The 20,142-nt window shown below is 37.4% G+C and overlaps 3 protein-coding genes and 1 long non-coding RNA gene across 4 annotated transcripts in view; 2 read left to right on the top strand and 2 right to left on the bottom strand.

Annotated features, from left to right (window-relative positions):
- Positions 1-20,142, bottom strand: part of LOC120346425 (uncharacterized) — a 200,558-nt gene that overhangs the window by 29,510 nt on the left and 150,906 nt on the right. The window lies entirely within an intron of this gene.
- The window catches only part of LOC120345594 (DNA polymerase theta-like), a 61,973-nt gene that overhangs the window by 3,085 nt on the left and 38,746 nt on the right, over positions 1-20,142 (bottom strand). The window contains exons 29-30 of the mRNA XM_078115021.1: positions 941-1,138; positions 397-545 (exon numbers count right to left, since the gene is read on the bottom strand). Coding sequence (XP_077971147.1) covers positions 397-545; positions 941-1,138 — 347 coding nt within the window. The remainder of the gene's footprint in view (positions 1-396; positions 546-940; positions 1,139-20,142) is intronic.
- LOC120346685 (uncharacterized) lies at positions 3,650-8,092 on the top strand. Its single transcript, XR_013477570.1, has 3 exons — positions 3,650-4,192; positions 5,770-5,896; positions 7,709-8,092. It is a non-coding gene; the product is annotated as an uncharacterized LOC120346685 (long non-coding RNA).
- On the top strand, positions 11,920-16,258 carry LOC120346686 (uncharacterized). Its single transcript, XM_078115022.1, has 4 exons — positions 11,920-12,191; positions 14,305-14,434; positions 15,151-15,250; positions 16,225-16,258. The coding sequence occupies exons 1-3, from the start codon at positions 12,046-12,048 to the stop codon at positions 15,211-15,213; spliced, it is 339 nt and encodes a 112-aa protein (XP_077971148.1). The 5' UTR covers positions 11,920-12,045; the 3' UTR covers positions 15,214-15,250; positions 16,225-16,258.

The following is a 20,142-nucleotide window of genomic DNA, read 5'->3' as shown; positions in this document are numbered from 1 at the left end:
TAAAATTATGGCTCAACCCTATCTGGAACACAACTACGGGAGTACCGGCTAGCGAATCTACAATCCGCATTTTCAACCGTGACCCAGCGACCATGGTTTAAAAAAAAGTTACGACAAAATCGGAGTATGGCATGGTTTTAGAAGGATTTAATTCGGAGCCGAAGTCCTATTTTCCAACTTTCCGGGAGTCGAAATTATGAATTCTCCGGAGTCGAGAGTGTTGATGCATTGTCGAATAAACGCCTTTAATAATTGATTGTGTTACCTGTCTAGTGTTAACCTACCGCAGTTGTGTCACTCGCACATTATCAACAGAGGGTCGAAGACGTTTTTAAAATGGCTCGGAGATAGAGCCCTTATTTTCACAGCCAGAAAACAAAACTCGCGTTTGCCCACCTTTTCAGCACACTCTTTCACCAATGTTCTAATGTACGCTTTGACAGCAGGAAACGATCTCAGGAAAGATTCCATGAATTGTTCTGCCGACTTCTCATCAATATCTAGCTGTTGGGACAACGCTTTTGCTCCAATGCCGTACAACATGCCTGCGAATAGAATTTAAAAACAATTAGGACTGAAATTTAAACGAGAATATCGGTCAGAGACCGAAGACTTATCGATCGAAAGTTAGGGGATCCCAAAACAGCGCTCTTACTCCATAGTGACACCTTGTGTCCCATCACTAATTAATTGATAACTCGCTAATTATACGACATAATTCATCCAAAATCAATAAGCTTCTGGTCCGAGATATGATGAATGCACATGCAAAATAAAATGAAACTGCACATGCAAAATAAAAAAAAAAACTTATGTCCCAATTAAGGCCGGATTTTACCGGGCGATAATGGAAAACAATATTGACAGCGCCCATTAATTCACAAGGATGCACAAGGTTTATATCATTATTAAGATCAATGTTTTATGAAATAATTTTCACCATAACAAATCTGCTTCGCTCTCTGCCTTTCTTCTGCGCTAACCGAGTCGACCTCTATACCCTTCCATTGTGCTGCGATCATTTTAAAAACATCACCGGATTCAGTGTTCAAAATCCGGAGAAGTTTTTCGTCTCGGGATAGATGAGCAAAAATCCGGATTTCTAATTGAGAGTAATCAGCTGCCACAAAGACGTAACCTGTAGACAACAAAGTAAATATAAAATATCCAAAATCAACTTCAAAAAATCCCATCTCTTGTTGGAACTTTCACGAGCATGAAGTGATTACTTTTGAAAATGCTCCTCGTTTGAAAGGTGAAAAAATGCATTTTCCTGTATCAATCATAGCAATTTTTCGTATCTAAAACGCTTTTTTGACCTTCAGACTCTTGAAAACGTACGCTTCGGCCTTGCCCGCTAGCTGATACGGTCTTGGGCAATTAACAATTGGGTGAGACTTTTTTAGGTTTAGGCTGTTGATGGGGGGCGAGATGCTTCCAGTCACTTCTTTGCTCCTGTTTTTTTATTGTCCTTAGCTGCTGCCTTGGTTTCTTTCACATTCCCGGCCTTTTTGGTAGTTTCCTTGCTGACTCAAACAGCAACAGTCTGTCGCATGTCGCGGACGGCGAAACGACCAAGCGGAGGATAATTCTTGAACGCTTCGACACACATTGGTTTGCTTGGAACAAGTCTTGGACAAGATTGGGCAAGATTAGAAATTTTAGAATCACCACTTTGATAATTTATGGCTACGCCATAATTTTTTTGAGTCTACAACTACTAGAAAGCCTATGTTGAATAAAGTTGAGGCCTGCGGTTTCATCCGGTTATTTGTATGTGGTCCGCTTGTATTAAATGTCGCACATCCTTGCGCTAAGCCATCGCGCACATGGTCTTTGTAATAATCATGACAGAACAGGCATGTCCCCCAGTCCGGGCGAAAATTAAGGTTTTAAATGTCCAGTTTACTATGAGCTACCAATGGAAAGACTTAAGATTAAAAACAACAACGAATGGGCGGTTTCAAAATACGTGTTTACGTTTACAAAATCGAAATCGCCATTTTTAATCTGTTAATAACAAACTAGCAAAAACTTGAAAGTCATGCTGCAAAAGCGAAATTTTGTTTAAAACCAAAACCGATTAAATTCACTTGAAAATCGCTTTAATTTTATTCCTATTAATTCATCGTATTTTTCTCATGTCTTGATGGCTAAAAAATTCCCACACTGCAATGCACTAACACGGTTTTGTGCTTCATACTTTCTAATTGGTTGAGAGTATTTTTAACCACGCCCCTCTTGTTGCAAACGCGGAATTTTGTTTAAAAGCATAACCTATTAAAATCACTTAAATACAGCTTTAATTTATTTCTACTAATTTACTGTATTTTTTCTATGACTTTCTATGACTTCAAAAAATAACCACAATACAACGCACTAATACGATGTTATGCTTAATACTTTCTCATTGGTTGAAAGTATTCTAATGGCCACGCCCCTATTCTAATCGATCAACAAGAAGATTAGTCAATGCTTCTCGTTTCCTTATTATTTCATATTACGACGGTAAACGACTCATATTTTGACGAAATTAATTTAAGATTGTTACAAGAAATGAGTCCATAAAAGGACGCGAGTCGGCAATTAAATATTTAAAATTTTAATATTCACTTTCTTCTCAATAACAATGTAATATCTATGGCCAGTCATCGAAAAATGTCAATTTCGATTTTCTTTCCATGTGACTGATTTTAGCAGATTGGCTATCAATCAGGCTCTGCAGAATAGCAGTCTCGGTTCTACTTATAAGTGACTGAAATTAAAACAAATCATGTTCACAACTTCGCAAAAAAATACTTTGAACAAGCACAGGATAATAATCATGGAACTATAGAAATTTTGGTACTTCCGAAGTATGTGAACCAAGATGACGGACACCGGACGTAGTATGTTTACCAGGTTAGGGTTAGGCCATAATTTCAGGTACAAATACTACAGGAGTCACTTGGCTAGTCCCCGAACTCGTAATAGAACTAAAAAAAAGGGAAATTGAAATAAAATTATAGCCTAACTCTAACCTGGTACACATACTACGTTCCGGTGTCGGCCATCTTGGTTCACATACTTCGGGTGTACCAAAAAAAGCGCGTCCCTATGGTCTGTCCGACGTTCGCCGAAGTCTTTATCCAATTTAAATCGCGTAATGAAACCGAATTAGTTTTTTTTTATTAAAAACGAGTATTTAATACTCTCAGTTTAGTTTCGGAAGCTGCAATTATAAATCATTATGACTTGGCGAAATTTAGGGAAACGCATAAAAGGAGAGAAATCAAAGGTGTCCTGAATACTTTCGAGAAGCACCTTGCGAATGAGGCGGGCAAAATTGTTTGACCGCGTTGAGAAAAATCTTTTGTGAAAAGGGCCGCATTGGGAGAAGTCGGTAAATGTTTCAAAGAACCATATCATATAGTTAGTTATCTTCAGTTAAAATTTAAAACATCATTTTTATTTCATCCATATATGGTTTAAATATCTTTAACAAATGTCAACTTAAATTTTAATCTAAATTTTGTATGTAGCTGTAAGAAATTTTCACAACTTTTCCCGAAAATCGGGATCTCCTTGCGCAGGAGTGGACGTAAGTCTTTTCTGCAAGGACCACTAATCTAAATTTTTATTTAAATTTTGTATGTAGTTGTAGGGAAATTTCACAATTTTTCCAGATAATAGAGATCTCTTTGAGCAGAAGTCGGCAATTTTTTTTTGAAGGATAGCATTCAAAATATTTTTTGCGCCGCATTGAAAAATAGTTTAAATAAAGTAGAAGGTAGAAGTAAAAATTTTTAGGGTGTTCCTGAAGTATGCCCACCAAGATGTCGCATAACCTGAACCTTAACCTGGTACACAATCTGAGTTCAAGTTGTGCGCCGTCTTAGTGCGAATAATTCAGGAGGTCCAAGTTTAGATTACGTAAACGAATCCACGACTTTTAGCGCCTTCTCGCGGATAATAGAAATATTGTGTTCCGATTTTTTCTGAGAAACGCACATTAAATTTTTTTTTCTATCCTAGATATTGATGTAAATAAATCTTACATTACAACGAAAACAAGTATGAAGTCTGTTGTAATTCTTTTACTGATAGCGAGTCTAACCTATGCCAGTGGCTTATCATGCGTACCATGTCCGTCGCCATTGGCATGTCCTAAGATAGGTTGTGTAAACGGAGAGCCGCAAATGCCTGTCTGTGGGTGAGTACCTCCTATCTGTATTCTAATACGGTATATTAGTGAATAAACAGTGTGAAGTGAAGCCCGGGGTCGAACCCCCCCTCCCTTTTTTGAAATGTAAAAAAAGCATTTTTCTTTATCCAACATAGCAATTTCTCGTAGCTTAGAACGCTTATTAAGCACTCAAGACTTGAAAATTCACGTTTTCCGGACCGCCATCTCCCTGGAAATTCCTAGATTCTTAATAATATTAATTAGATTAAGATAACGAACGATATACAAAAGTTGTATATTTTTCTATGTGACGCATCCTTCGCTCCGAACAAGTTTTCACACAAGCATCAGCTAATAGGTAAAAAGCTACCTCATTATAGAAGGAGCGAAATCTTTCCGTTAGTCACATGGTGTTCATGAACTCTGGGAATTGTTTTTTTGAATTGCAAAGGGAATTTATCGATTCCAAATATGGTCTGTTGGCCCTTACAGATTCATTAAATGAAAAAAAAAAAAAAAAACTTGAATAAACGGTGATTAATACAAACTTAACCTGGTTAAGATATTGGCCTTCACAAGTGCATTGAATGAAGTGAAAAAAAAGTTCAATAATTACTGAAAAAAATAAAATACATCTGGTTAAGATATATTGAGAACTAACTTCATAACAAAATTAGAATTGTAACGGGACTTTATAAACACCCTGTACATCCCTTGCTTTAACTGGTTTTGCATGTTTTACTATGAATGAAACTGATATCAAACCACTTCCTATATCAACTATTTACTAGTAAAATATAGTTTTGTAATACAGTGTGGTCCGAAAAACACAACCCATAAATTGATTAATCACTCACTTCCACGGAAATAAAGAAAATTGGGGGCTCCCGAAGTATGCGAACCATGATGGCGGACATCGGAATGTAATATGTGTACTAGGTTAGGGTTAGGCCATAATTTTAGGTATAAATACTACGGGAGGCTCTTGGCTAGTCTTCGAACTGATAATAGGACTAAAATAAAAAAAATTGGAAAAAAATTATCGCCTAACCCTAACCTGTTACCCAAGTTACGTTCCGATGTCCGCCATCTTGGTTCGCATACTTCGGGAGCACCGAAAATTGATTTAACACTTGAACTTCTGTTTGTGAATGATTGTACCAGAAAGTTGAGGTAATCTTAGACGCTTATGAATGAGTTATGCTTTGTCTAAAATATGACCCAAATGAACTGGTTTAAATTACTGGGGGTTACCAGGTTACCCTGTATTTAGAGCAGGGGTGGGCACGGTTTTTGTCGCAAGATCCATGAATTTTGTCCACCTAGACTGACGGCCCATGTAAGTGTGACGTAAAAAGTTCTCTTTTATGAACAATGTATAAAGTGTTACAGAAGCAAACGTGGAAAATATTTAAGCCTCGTGCTTTAAATTTAATCGAAATCTCAGCAAAGTCCCTAAGCTATTTCTGGTTAAAACATCAAACCTTGGCTTTAGTTGGTGGTGGCAGCATCAGGCGAGCCAGATTGAATTATTCAACAGGCCGGATTTTGCCCGCGGCCCGTGTCCGATTTAGAGAGTAGTACTGACCAATTTTCTCGTTCAGATGCTGCCCAACTATATGCCCAGGGAGACTAGGTGATAAATGTGGATCATGCCATGTGGATTGCGAAAAAGGATTGGTCTGTAGATACGGATACGGTAACTGGTTTAAATTCTGCGGGACTTGTCAGGTAAGAAGAAATCAAATCTGTATTTTATATTGCATTCGTTAAGAACAGAGGTGACAAACCTGCGGCCCGCCAAGGAATTCCGTGCGGCCCGCAAAGCATTCAGGCTTTGAGGAAAGCGGGAGCGTCCGTATTATTTATATTACTGGCAACGCTTTTTACAATACACCTTGTTTCGATGGATTAATAATGGATCAAAATAACCATTGGGTTAGCTTATTACGCTGTCCGCCAAGCGCATAGGGATTAATGGAGGGAGGGCAACCGTACTTGTGATAATGTAATTAATGTTTTGGCACACGATACACGAGTCACATAAAAGCAATAAAAAGTTTTATAACTTCAGCTGAATGATCGGAACAATGAGAGATCTTGAAAATATGCCTACCTCTTAAAAATCGGTTAATCGTGAAGGATAGACTCGTTTATGATTTCTGTATCCGAAGGCTTGTGAAATACGGATCTTTTGTACAAAGCCCTCGCCACTAATGCAAACTTTGATAAAACAGCGCGTTCTGAAATAATAAATTAGTAATTATCCAGTTGCGGTTTGGGTTAAAAATGATTTAGGAATTTGAATTATCAGCGGAATCTGCATTACTAGCCCTCATCTTAAAACCGTAAGTGGATTATTTCTTCTTCTTTTTATTTTGAGCGGAGGCGGTGGTGTTGGCTAGGTGTTAACTAGAATTTTGCGTATTAACCCGACACAAAATGTAATAAAGCAAGGTTCGATAAGACGTGGGTTGATATACGTTTAAGGGCGCCGTCCATAATTACCAAATTGGGCTGCAAATCGGGAAAATCCGGAAATTTCCATGAAACTATCGCCGCAATTAGGCAGGCCACTCGCAAAAAATGCCAGATTTTCGAAGAATAATATTTTTCTGTTATGTTATGTTGTCGGGTAATAATTATGCAGTTGCGCAAAGGATTCAATTGACGCTTATTCCGAGTCTATTTATATTGTCTTGCTTTATTAATTTAGTTGTGTGTTGAATGTAGCCTGCGATTGCGTCGACAAAATAAGAACATTAACACAAAATATGACGGCAATCCACGGCCATAAAATAGTGTTTCAAACTGCCTCATTATATTTAGTTTTGATTCGTATTTTTGAGAAGTTACGAATTATACAAATTTGATGCTGCCGCAGGGTGGTTCACGTAACCGCTGGTCGGTCACAGCTTCCCCCACCATCAAAGTCTATGCATTATGCATCTCAGACAAATGACTAATCCCATGCCCGGCATGGACTGGTGACCGGACGAGGGGCCGTGGTCCGCCATACGATTAAGCCGTCTTAGAGGCTTTCCTCTCTTCCGGGATAAATATGTAAATCCTATCTTAACCGGAGATCTGCAAACTACGATAGGGTCAAAATCTGACGTCATCTGCTGCGGAACACATAGATTTCCGGCTAATCCCGTAGTTTGTGTGCCAGGTCAGGGTTAGGCCATAATTTCAAATCCGACTTTCTCAAATTTTATTCTATTACTGTCTGTGTTAACAAAGTGAATATAACCACTGCCCATAGGTTTCAGTATGTTGCACAACTTGATGTAAAAAAGGCGAACAAAATTAGTTATCTTCATATTAGTACATATACATCGCCGACATATAGTGACATTATCGCTAACATTATAACTTGATAGCCTTTCGTGGCCCGTCGTCAATTGCGATTGTATGTCTGTTATTTTTCCCCAAAGATTTAATTTTATTTATAAGACACGTACCTGAATCTGGATGGGCGCAATAACGAAACAGAAATTTTCATTAAAATAAAAATTCACTACTTTTTATTATCTTTCATAGTACTCTTACGGGAAGAAATAAAGGATTCAACATAACAACAACACGTGTATGATGAGTGAACAGGAAAAAAAAGAAGACAAATCTCATTCTATCGTGTTACCTCAATAAACAATTTCATGAAAAATTTAGAAAATTGACAATAAACTTTATCTTATTCTCAATAGATGAGTTACGTAATGGAATCGACGAGTTAGCGGTGCTTTCAAATATAGGAGTTAACAAGAGAGCTACGCCCAAATATATGGACAGGTCTGTTCGCAGTACAGTACGGTTTACCGTACAGTCAGATCACAGTCTACAAATATATTTACACCAAGCGAAGCAGTACAGTAGGACACAAAATGGCGTCCGATGTCCGCGGAACTTTTAATGACGTCATTGCAAAAAAAACAAATCTCACAGAGCTAACAGAAATATTTAAAATGAATAAATATAATAGCCTTCTGGGGGAAAATTTTATCTTCCAACCACTGAAAATTTCAAAGCAATTGGTCCAGTATTCGAAAAAAAAGCGATTTTTTTAAAAATGATGGAGACAAATAACAATAAAAACAAAATTTTGAAACGATCGTTATGTCCACTACGTGTCCAAAAATGACTAGGGAAATTACAGGGATTTGATCAGGCATTCTAGTAGTTTGCAGTCGCTTTTTGATGAAAATGCCTTACCAAAGCAGTATGAAAGAGAAGCTTGTAGGACAGGGGTCGGCAACCTACGGCCCGCGGGACGGAACTTTTGAATAAAACATACTTTCGCCTTACTATCTGTTATTTGTAGCTTATTGTTAGCTAGATATTATTGAAGTGGGCCGCGACTTCTTCTGTGGCGCAAATTCTAAAAAGGGGGCGTGGCTTAAAGTTTGAAAACCACCACACTAGATCATTGTGTTGTCCAATCAAATCGCAGTTAAAATTTTAAATCCGGATAGCTATTTTCATAACAAAACACAACAGTATTGATTTTAATCTGATGCAGATTATGTCAATGAGTTAAATTTAAAGTTACTACTTGAGAGCAAAAGTTTATTGACATGTTTGCATGTTACCATATCGGTAAATTACGTTACATCGATGTCTTGGCAATATGACAAGAATGTATCGCTATATAAGCACTGCTGAATAGCTGAATTGTTATTTTATTTATAAAAATACGATTACGGTAGATTATTTGATCGGAAACTGTATATTGTAGAAAACTTTCAGTAAAATGAATGGAAATTTACAGTAATTGCTAAAAATCTGTGTGTTTGTGAATGTGTTTTGGCAGAGCGTAGTTTATAAAAGATGGTTTATAAATATATAATATATAAATATATATAAAATATAAATATAGTTTATAAATAGATGGCAAAAGGTTTCATACATCGTTCATACATACATGACCATGAATAAATAAATGCCATAATCTGATTGGTTAGTTCAAATGATGTTATTGTATTTTAAAATGTGATGAATAATCAAATACTTTGAACGTGAGATTTAAGCTGGTTTCGGTATGACGATAATTGGAAGAATAAAAATGAGACTTGAAGTGGTGTATCAGTCAGTTTATATTATTCAGAGTTAGTATAGTATCAATTTTGTCGGCGCTCCAGAAGTATGTGTACCATTATGGATGTAACTAATTTTGTTCGCCTATTTTACATCAAGTTGCGTAAAGGAAAAAATTACTATGAGCAGGGAGTATTCACTTGGCTAAGAAAGACTGTCCCCGAACTTGCTATAGAACTAAAATAAGGAAGATCGGAATAAAATTATGCCCTAACCCTAACCTGGTACACACACTACGGGAGTGCCGTTTACATTACTCGGGAGTTAGAATACTATTAATTTTTTCTTGTAGAGAATTTTGGGCCCTCCTGAAGTATGCGCACAAAGATGGCGCACAACCTGAACTCAGGTTGTGTACCAGGTTAGGGTTCAGGTTATGCGACATCTTGGTGCGCATACTTCAGGAGTACCGAATTTTGTCTCCGCTTATTAAGCTAACTTTAAATTTGAAAAATAGGTATTCTATACATGAAAAATCTCAGAGACTCTACTTTCACGATATAGGTACAATATCTATTGCGACAGCTCGAATATGTATAATCAGACAAGTGATTTCGACCCCCCGTTTTATTTACGCAAGGTTTTTGAAAAACAAGGTCGCCATCTAAAAGGGGAAAATACTGGTAGAGTTGCAAGCAACTACTAATTTCTTAGGAGCTATATATAGGGTGTCCATAAAGTCTCAAATTTTTTCAAACTGCAAAGGGAATTTATCGATACCATATACTTTTTGGCCTTCAAAGATGTATTAAATGAAGTAAAAATACTTAAACAATTAAGATTAAAAAACAACAAACCTGGTTAAGATATTTTGAGAACTGACTTCAAAAAAAATTTAAATTATAAAGATGTGTTTAATGAAGTAAAAATATTAAACAATCACTGAATAAAAAAACGAGAATATCGGTCAGAGACCGAAGACTTATCGATCGAAAGTTAGGGGATCCCCCAAAACAGAAACTGCGGTTTCGATTCGAAAAATTCTGCAAATCCGAACTGGATTGTTTCGATTAGTTTCCAGCCAATAGCCTATTTACCAATCCTATAGTTTGTGTCAAATACAACGGCGCTAACACAGGTTGCGACGGCTATTCAAACACAGCCTAGCGATATTTTGGTGAGGAATTCTGCAACCCCGAACCTGATTGAGGGATATGGACATTGCTTAAACTTTAAGGAGTAATTATAAGTAACGAGATACGATCTCGCGGCGTGTATCTTTCGCTCTGACTCAATAGCGTGGAAAATTTCTCGAAGGAAACTTGCGCATCGCGACGACGTCAAAGTTACAAGATGGATATGGACAATGCTTAAAGATTAATCACGAGATACGATCTAGCGGTGTGTATCCTTCGCTCTGACTCACTAGCGTGAAAACTTGCGCATCTGATACGCACACACACATTCAGCGCGTCTCGAAAAGCTCTCGCTTTGTAAAATCCAGATCTCTTCATCACTAATTAATTAATAACTCGCTAATTATACGACATAATTCATCCAAAATCAATAGGCTTCGAGATATGATGAATGCACATGCATAATTTGGAGCAGATTCAACCACGCCTTCGTGAGATATCGCGTGCATCTAACAGACAAACAGACAGACATACAGACAGACAAATACCTATCAACATACTTACCGATTAAAATCGATAAGTAAAAACCTGGTTAGGATATATTCAGAACTGACTTTATAACAAAATTGGAATTGTAAAGGGACTTTATGGACACCCTGTATATTTATCCTCAAAGTGAATATTAGAGAAAATAGCAGTAGGGCCGAGAGTAGACACACTGTAAAGTAAAAAAACAGAAGATTAATAAGCTGAAACACTTTTTGTCGTTATGACACTCGAAACAGACTTGGAACAAGTCAGTACTGTCAAGAAATATATTCCTTCCTTTGGCTATTTTGCGACTCTCTATTCTTCCCTCGCTATGTGTGACTACTTAATTTCCGATTTATGTACGACCTTTATTAGCTGATTGTAATCGCATCTAGCACTTTCAATTTCACATTTTGATAACAATACGAAATACCTATAACCAATGTTAGTACAACCACACCGAACGCCAAGCAATATTTTCTGTATTCGCCCCGCTTAACAAAATTCCCTTTCCGGTCGGGTAAGGTTGACTTATACAGTGCATGGAAGGAGGCTTTAGGGGGGGGGGGGGAGGGGGCGCAACCTTTTGTAGCTCGCGGGCCAAAATGAAGGATTGCAAGTCATTGGCGGGTCGCAAACTGAACGGATGATACTTTTTATAATGAAAATCAAGCAGTGATACATCTCTCGAATAGAATATAGATTTATTTCCTCATTGCATAGCATCTTAAAAAATTCTATTTGCATATTTTCGGCGTCATTGAACCCTTAGCATCATCATCACTGCGTTGTGTTGCCATTTGTCTAATTATAAGTAAATTATATGCTTATTAAGGGGGTAATTTTGAATTTTATACTTGTTAGATTATAATAAAACCTAATCCACACCTGTCTCACAATAAATTCTGTTACCTAAGAAATATAATCGTCAAAACAACTGTTTTGTTCAGTGAAGCATCGCGGGCCGGATTATATCACTCCGTGGGCCGTAGGTTGCCGACCCCTGCTTTAGGGCTTATGCATGGTGTCCATAAAGTCCTTTTACAATTCCAATTTTTAAAAGTTTTTAATTTCAAAACCTTTTAAAACTTTATGGACAACCTATATACCAAAGAACTTGAAATTTCTTCTTCACAGAATTGTAAAGGCGGATCAGTACAACCCTAAGCCGGATAAAACATGAAGTGGATCGCTGTCTTGCTGCTTTTCGCGAGTTTAATTTTCTACTCGAAGGCGGTACCATGCGACTGTCCGTATCCGTATCCGAACTGCCCTCCGGTTACTTGCCCAAACAAAGAGACTCCTGTCTTCAACTCTGTTTGTCCGTGAGTAATCTTTCTATTTGTGACTGCTGTCAAAAACCTTGTTCGGAACAAAAAGCGACACATTAGAAACTCAGGGTCGAACTTTTGTTATATGATGACTTTTTTGTTAAATGGTCTTCTACACTCAATGTCTGCGTCAGTGGTTTCCAAAGGGTACGCCGCGGCGAGTTGCTAAGTTACTAAGTTAAGTTGCTAAGTGCGCCACGAAAATTACCAGAATTGAGCTGAACAAAACTAAAATATGATTGAATATTTGGTACTCCCGTAATATGTGTACCAGGTTAGGGTTGGGCTATAATTTTATTCCGATTTTTCTTATTTTAGTTCCATTACAAGTTCGGGGACTGTCTGTGTTAGCCAAGTGAATATACCCCCTGTCCAGCGGTTTCAGTCCCTTTACACAACTTGATGTGAAGTACGCGAACAAAATTAGTTACCTCCATATCGGTACACACACTTCTGGAGCGCCGTATATTTTTACATATTATATTTATTAAAACTGTTTTATCATTTCTCATTTTAAATGTTGTGTATACGAGATGAGGATAAAAAGTTGACCTTTCGCCTTTATTCCTAAGGCCTACATGTTTACAAATGTAAAAGGCAAAATACACAATTTAACGATCACAAAATTGAGTTTTATTTAAAAGCAGCATTTTTTTGTGTGAGTGCGCTGTAAGATTTATTTCCTAATAATTTGACGCCGTGTGAACAAAAAGCTCGGGAACCGCTGGTCTACGTGAGTGTCTCTACGTGTGTGTGTGTGTGTGTGTGTGTGTGTGTGTGTGTGTGTGTCTTCTTGCAAACACTAGTTTGGTGGGCTATCACGGGAAAATTATTTTGATGAATCTAATTCTGCTTTTAATTATTGAAGATTTCGGCGTTTCCCGTTTACAAAACTATTTCTGTTTCACGATAGCCAATCTTTTATGAATAAGTTTGTCATAGGAAGTAAACCCAAGTACAGTCGCTAGTGTAGGCAAGGTATGGGATATAGCTAACCAGTTGAACGTTTCATTTCCACTACAGCATTAGATCGGTATTTCGCAAAAAATCCGTAACCAACCACAGGACTAATTAAAAACTACCAAATCTCGCACGAAATCACGAACGCGATAAACCATGGCAGCCTGAGGGTTTTATGGAGGTTTTTGAAAGGTTATTAGTAGTTTTTGACAGTATTTTAAAGTTTAAAATATGCGATCGCAATCATTTCTAAGCATATAAGCCTTCTAACCAAGTTATTGATAAATACAAAAGATAATGTCAGCAAGAATTCCTAAGTAATAGGCAAAATCGTTACTGCTGGGCAAAAAAGGATATTTTTATTCTCAGAATCGATCAAATATAGAATAGCATTTATCCCTAATTCCATAAAATTTGAAAGATTTTATGGTAATACACAATATAACCACATTTGTATTTTTGTTATATTCATGCTTTGTCGTTACTAAGTAAACATCTCGATTGGTTGATTTGATAACTACCACTTGAAAAAATAACTTGACCCCCTAATTTTATTAGTTTTTAAACAACGATTATACGCGAATTTCTCTCCAAACAAAGCACCATAAAAGCATCCAACGACATGTAAGAAACTGCTATTTATAGAGGAAACAGAATCTTTACGATCTTAACTTGCCTATCAAGTTAATTACACTTTGTACAAGGTGGTGAACATGGGATTCGAACCCTAGATGTTGAACCTGCCATTCCAACACAGTTGAGTTTAACACTTCAACCGTTAGGTCAGCAGTTCCCAACCGGGAGCCCGTTGCCCACCAAGGGGGTCACAAAGCATTCAGAGGAAGCCTTATTGCTAGGCGCAAAACAGATTTTACTTTCCCTTCTGGAAATCTTCCCCCCCTTTCCCTAGTTTCATTGCTTGATAAGGTTATTTTACCAGGTGTTTTCACTTATAAATACCACTGGAATGATAAATATGAGCCCTAAAATGCTACACTTGGGACACCATCCCCACAGTGGTAGCCCATCACTCACAAACTATCCTAGTTTCCATTGGTGACCTTGCCCAGATGGCATTGATGAGCAGCCAGCCTTAGTCTTCATTAGTGTGAAACTCTCACTTATTCTTCAAAATTCTTTATTACAGATGCTGCCCAGTTTGTCCAGCACTGAAAAGACAACGGTGTGAAGGGGATTGCGGTTTACCGTGTGCGAGGAATCTAGAATGTGACCAATTTCGCATCCAGTTTGGATATAAATGCGGGATTTGCAAGCCGGTAAATAAATAAGTAAATTATTCGCTAACTGAAGAATGATGCAATGCGATTAAGATAAGGAAGCCCTATGTCGCACTAAAACCAAAGTAACTTAAGTCACATTGTTCAGAAATAAACTTTTTTTTTTAATTAAGATAAGATTTATATATTTATTCTTTATAAAGTACTCCACATATTTGCTTGATACAAGACTCTCGATAAGCAGCCAGTCAAGTAAAAAAAATACTTAAATAAGGTTTGAATAAGAAACCTCAAAAAACTTGAATAAGAACTGACTAAGATAACATAAAACAAAACTGGTTAAGATATAATACCGAGAATTGACTTCATGACAAAATTGGAATTTTAACGGACAATATTAAAACCCTGTATATCGCCTGCTCATCACTAGTTGTGCATGTTTTACTATGAACGAGTCTGGTATCAAACCACTCCCCATAGTATACTGCCAAAATATAGTTTTGTCATACAGCGTAGTTCAAAACACACAGCCCATGAGTTTCCTAATTACTTCACGAAAATAAATAACTCCTCTCTTGAACTTCTGTTTTTGTATGACTGTACCCAGAAGTTTAGTGATCTAGGACACTTTGTACAAAAGTTATGTTCTGCCTAAAATATGCTCCAAATGACCTCTGACCTCAAATGACCTTTTTGAGGAGTTACCGGGTTATCCCGTATTTACATAGTTGAACTATTCCAACTTTTTCGTTCAGATTCTGCCCCAAGAAAAGCCCAGGAATAAAAAGTTCAAGAAGCCGGATGGGCCGCGAAGATAGATACGGTGGCTGGTTTGGATTCAGCGGAACCTGCAAGGTAGGAAGAAATCAAATCGGAATTTTTATTGTATTCGTTTAGAACAGACATGTGCAAACAACGGCCCGCAGACCAAATCCGGCCCGTTGGGTAATTCAGTCAGACGCGCCTGATGCTATTACAACCAAACTAAAACCAAATTTTGCTGTTTTAACAAAAATAGCTCAAGGAATGTGGTAGGATTGCGATCATATAGAGTTTTGGCATGAGGCTCATCGTTTATCACTTTTGCTTTTGTAACACTAAAAATGTTTGTCCGTAAAATGTAACTTTCACTTCATATTTACATGGCCCGCCAGTCTAAATGGGCAAAATATTGGGACCCGGTCTGCGAACCTTGCCTACCCCTGGTTTAGAAAGTACATATTGCATTGAGGGATTACCCAGACGTAAATATGATGGCACAGCGGGTTCAAATCCCTTGTCTAGTCCTTAATCTCGGCGGTGTGGCGCATCGTGCAATGCGGTACGCTCGCCATCGCACCTCTGATTACCCTGAGTCGGCTCGCAAGTTCAAACCCCGTGGGGATGAATATGTGCGAAATGAACTGATCTCCGTCGTACGGTGGTTTATGTAACCGCTGGTCGGTTATGACTTCCTCCACCATCAAGCCCATACTTCCGAAATCAAATAACTGAATAACTAATCCCATACCCGACATGGACTGGTAACCGGACGAGAGGCCATGGTTTGCCATATGATTGAGGCGTCTTTTCTCTCCCGGGATAAATATGTAAATCCTAATCCAACCCGAGCAACCAATGGTAGGGCCAACATGCTATATGGCATCATCTGCTGCGTAACACAGAAATATAGCGTCCCTCGTCGAATGCGATTGTATGTCTGATATTTTTTCTCAATTGATTTAGGTAATTTTATTCATAAGATATGTATCTGAATCTGGGTGATCGCAATAACGAAACAGAACTTTTAATAAAAACATAAATTCATTACTTTTTTTCCTCTTTCACAGTACCACGACGGAAAGAAACAAAGGATTCAACACGGAAAAGGATGGCAAAATTCATTCTATCTTGTTACCTTAATATGTATTTTCGTGAAAATTTTGACAATAAACTTTATTTCTTTCCGAATAGCTGTGTTGCGTAATGAAATTGGGCGTGATTGACTGGAGGTTATTGTACTAATCATAAGGTTATAGCTATTGTCAAATCAAATCGCCCATCTTGCAAAAGTGCACGTTAACATAAAAGCAACTTCTAATGTTTTTAATGGGATATAGATTAACGGATGTAAACGAGGTAAATTGAAAGTCACGAATCGAAGGCAAAAATTTATGCATTTATGTTTGCATGTTACTATTTTGGTAAATTATATCAATGTCTTATCTGATAAAAATGTAGTTATTTTTATTCAGTCATCGGCTCTTACAGCAGGGATGATGTGTCTAGAGCAGCGTTTCCCAACCTTTTTTGGTCGCGGACTATTTTCTCACCGGCGAAAACCTTTGCGGACTCAAGGTGCGTTTATTGCAACCGTACTCTGTGTGAAGAAGCAATAAAACCAAACACAACAGAAATTTCAAAATCGGAAATTCGCCGCAATTACGCTTTTGTTAAAAGAGTCGACTTTTTTGGTGTATAATGGATTTTTCTGTCGCACAGTATTCATTCCATGACAACGACGATAATTTAAAATGTATTTCTATTTTAATTTAATTGTGTTCATCATGATAACTCGCGGTTGGGTCGACTTACGACAAGATAAAAGCATTACTCTTTTTAAATTCCACTGCCATATGCGAACATAATAATGAGAGAATATATTGCCTGATTATATTCAGCTTTGATACATATTTTTTGCGATCTTGTGAATTTGTTATCGCTGTTAGGAAAAATCCTACTATCTGCTATAAATTTCCAGAATGTACAACTTAATTTAGTACTTATTAGTTATTAAAAATATATTTAAAGTATATATATTAGTAAATCGAAAATACATATTCATCGCCTTAAAATTCTCGCGAACAACTTCTGAAGTAATCATCGCGTATACGTCACTCGTTAAAGAGCCGATTTTTCGATGATTTTTTCTGTTGCAAAATTATTCAATCCATCCACATTTGTGATTCTTTTAATCTGTGGTTGTGTTAACGAAATAGGAGCAATACTACTCAAAAAATATCATGACAATCCGTGGACGCAAAAATACGTGGTAAAGTGCCTGATTACATCTTGATTTGATTCGAATTTTTGTGACTTCGACAAATCTGTGTGAATTCGACATTACTACTGTGCGTACTTACTGTGCGACATGACTAATGTGGAGACAGTAAAGCAGAGAATCCTAAAGGAAATGACCTGGTACGTATACTACGGTAGCACCCGAAATTTTGCGATTTGCAATGTCTAAAAAAGCGTTTTTAATCGGTCGCGGACCGCTTTTCAATTTAGAAAATTTGGGTTGCCACCATTTACACCTACCAGAAAAATAATTTATTCCTCGTTGTTCGAACTCGCGAAAAACACCTACTACGAATCTATTGAAGCGTGTACAGACTCTTGTTTTCGTCGGAAATCCACAAGTGAGTTGTGAAATCCAATCGTTTGCTTAAGCGACTCGCAAGTGACCTGTCGCGTCACGTGTTACCAAATTTTCGATGCGTAAATGTGCTATTCTAATAGTTGAATATTCGAATATATGCCCAGCCCTACTCAGTAACCAGTAATTATTGACGCGATTAATGTCATGTGGATAAACTGACTTTTTATGTTTTTTTTTAATTCTAACGCAAATCCTAACTTGGCTAATAGTTAACTAAGTTTCGCAAAAACATTTGCGGCCAGCAGTGAAATTCTGACTCGTTGCGGACTCATTTAAAGGCTCTGCGGAATCATTTGAGACCGCGGACTTGGGTTGGGAAACACTGGTCTAGAGGGAGGGGCAACCAAGATGTTGGACGACTGAACATAGATGTGTACCAGGTTAGGGTTCGGCCATAATTTTATTCCAATTTTTCCTATATTAGTTCTATTACGAAATACGAGTTCGGGGACTAGCCAAGTGACTCCCGTAGTAATTGTACCTGAAATTATAGCCTAACCCTAACCTGGTACACATACTACGTTCCGGTGTCCACCATCTTGTTGTACATACTACGGAAGTACACAAAATATAGGCACTTCTCCAAGGATCGCACAATATTTCCTTTTTGGCCGCATTTGGTCCGCGAGCCGCAAGTTGCACACCCCTGACTCAAATGGCACAAACGTGGGAGTATAACTTGCACATAGAAAAGGAATAAAGAGTTACAAAATGGGCGAACGGAGGAATTTAACGATGAAAATTGAGAACCACCGTCGTATGCACTTATCACTAGATTGGTGGTTCTAAAACGAGAAGGGGGGGCGTAGACAATTTTTGAGGGGGCGTGAAGCTGATAAAATTAAAAATATTTGTTAGATTTGATCTTGCATGCCTTATTTTGGATATTTACTTTCATTTTCAACGAGTTTTGTGAATAAAACATACTTTCTCCTTACTATCTGTTATTTGTAGCTTATTGTTAGCTCGGCGGTTCCCAAACTATGGGCCGTGACCCACTGGTAGGTCGCAAAAGGAATCTTAGTGGGTCGTGAGAAGGGTTCCATTACATATCAACCCACGTACATTTAATCCCCATGAGAATTGCACCTGCATACTATTGCACCTATAGAATTTTTTTTTTGTTTTACGGATATTTGAACTCATACTCACCCTAACCCATGGATTTTACCACCCGCGTATAGATTGAACCCGCGGATATACGCATGGGTTCAAATGCACGTGGGTTCAAAAGTACGGTCACCGTGAAAAGATGTAGAAAGCTTTGATTAATTATACTGGTTATTAGGATCGGTGGCGGCTCGAATACGCAAATCTTCAATAAAACAAAAGAAATTAAATTGAATTTAAATTCAAATCTGTGAAAGTTTCCTTTTTACGATTTTTTCAAAGGAACAAAAATTTGCTACACAAAGAATGAGCATATGCACTTCTTACCGTGTTTCCCCGAAATTTAGACAGGATTTAGATTTATTTTCCTTTGAAGAATAACACTATGGTTTACTTTGGAAGAGGTCTTTTGTGTTCATTTATCAAAAATAAAATTATTTTTTAGAAAATCACGAGATGGGTCGCCATAAGCTGTGGTAATAAATGGTGGGTCCCAACCAACTCTAAAAAGTTTGGGAACCACTGTGTTAGCTAGTTACTTTTGAAGAGGACGCGAGACTTCACTAATTCTAAAAAGGGGGCGCGGCTTAAAGTTTGAGAATCACTGCTGTAGCGTTGTTGCACTAATCACTATAGGCTATTGTCAAAGCAAATCGCCCATCAGCACAAGCTAAAAGTTAACGCCCAAAGTCCTATTTTTATAACAAAATCGCAACTAAAATGATTTTATTCTGATGCAAACTAACGGGTGTTAAATGTAAATGAGTTAAATTGAAAGTCACGACGTAATGAAATATATTTATTGACATGTTGTCATTTTGGTAAAATACATCGATGTCTCAGCAATCTGCCGAGAATTTAGTTATTTTTATCAGCGCAATATCGAGACTGCTAAATAGCTAAAGCTGACTTGCCAGTTTATTTTTAAAAATACGTTTACGGTAGATTATTTGAGCGGAAACCGTACACTGTAGAAAACTTCAGTAAAATGAATGAAAATTCATCGTAAAACTGAAAAAACTTGGATGAATGTATTTTTGAATAGTGTAGTTTATAAAGAGGCCATAGATGACGAAAGGTTCCATGGACCGTTCATACATGCATGGCCAAGGTTAAATAAATGCTATAATCTGATTGGTTAGTTCGAATAACGTCATTGAATATTAAAATGTGATGACCAATCAAATATTTCGCCGAACTTGTCTGGTTTCGATAT

This window comes from Styela clava, chromosome 8 (assembly GCF_964204865.1).
Source record: "Styela clava chromosome 8, kaStyClav1.hap1.2, whole genome shotgun sequence".
NCBI lineage: Eukaryota > Metazoa > Chordata > Ascidiacea > Stolidobranchia > Styelidae > Styela > Styela clava.
Note: the sequence above shows the minus strand (reverse complement) of the source record. Positions and strands in the feature narration are given on the sequence as shown.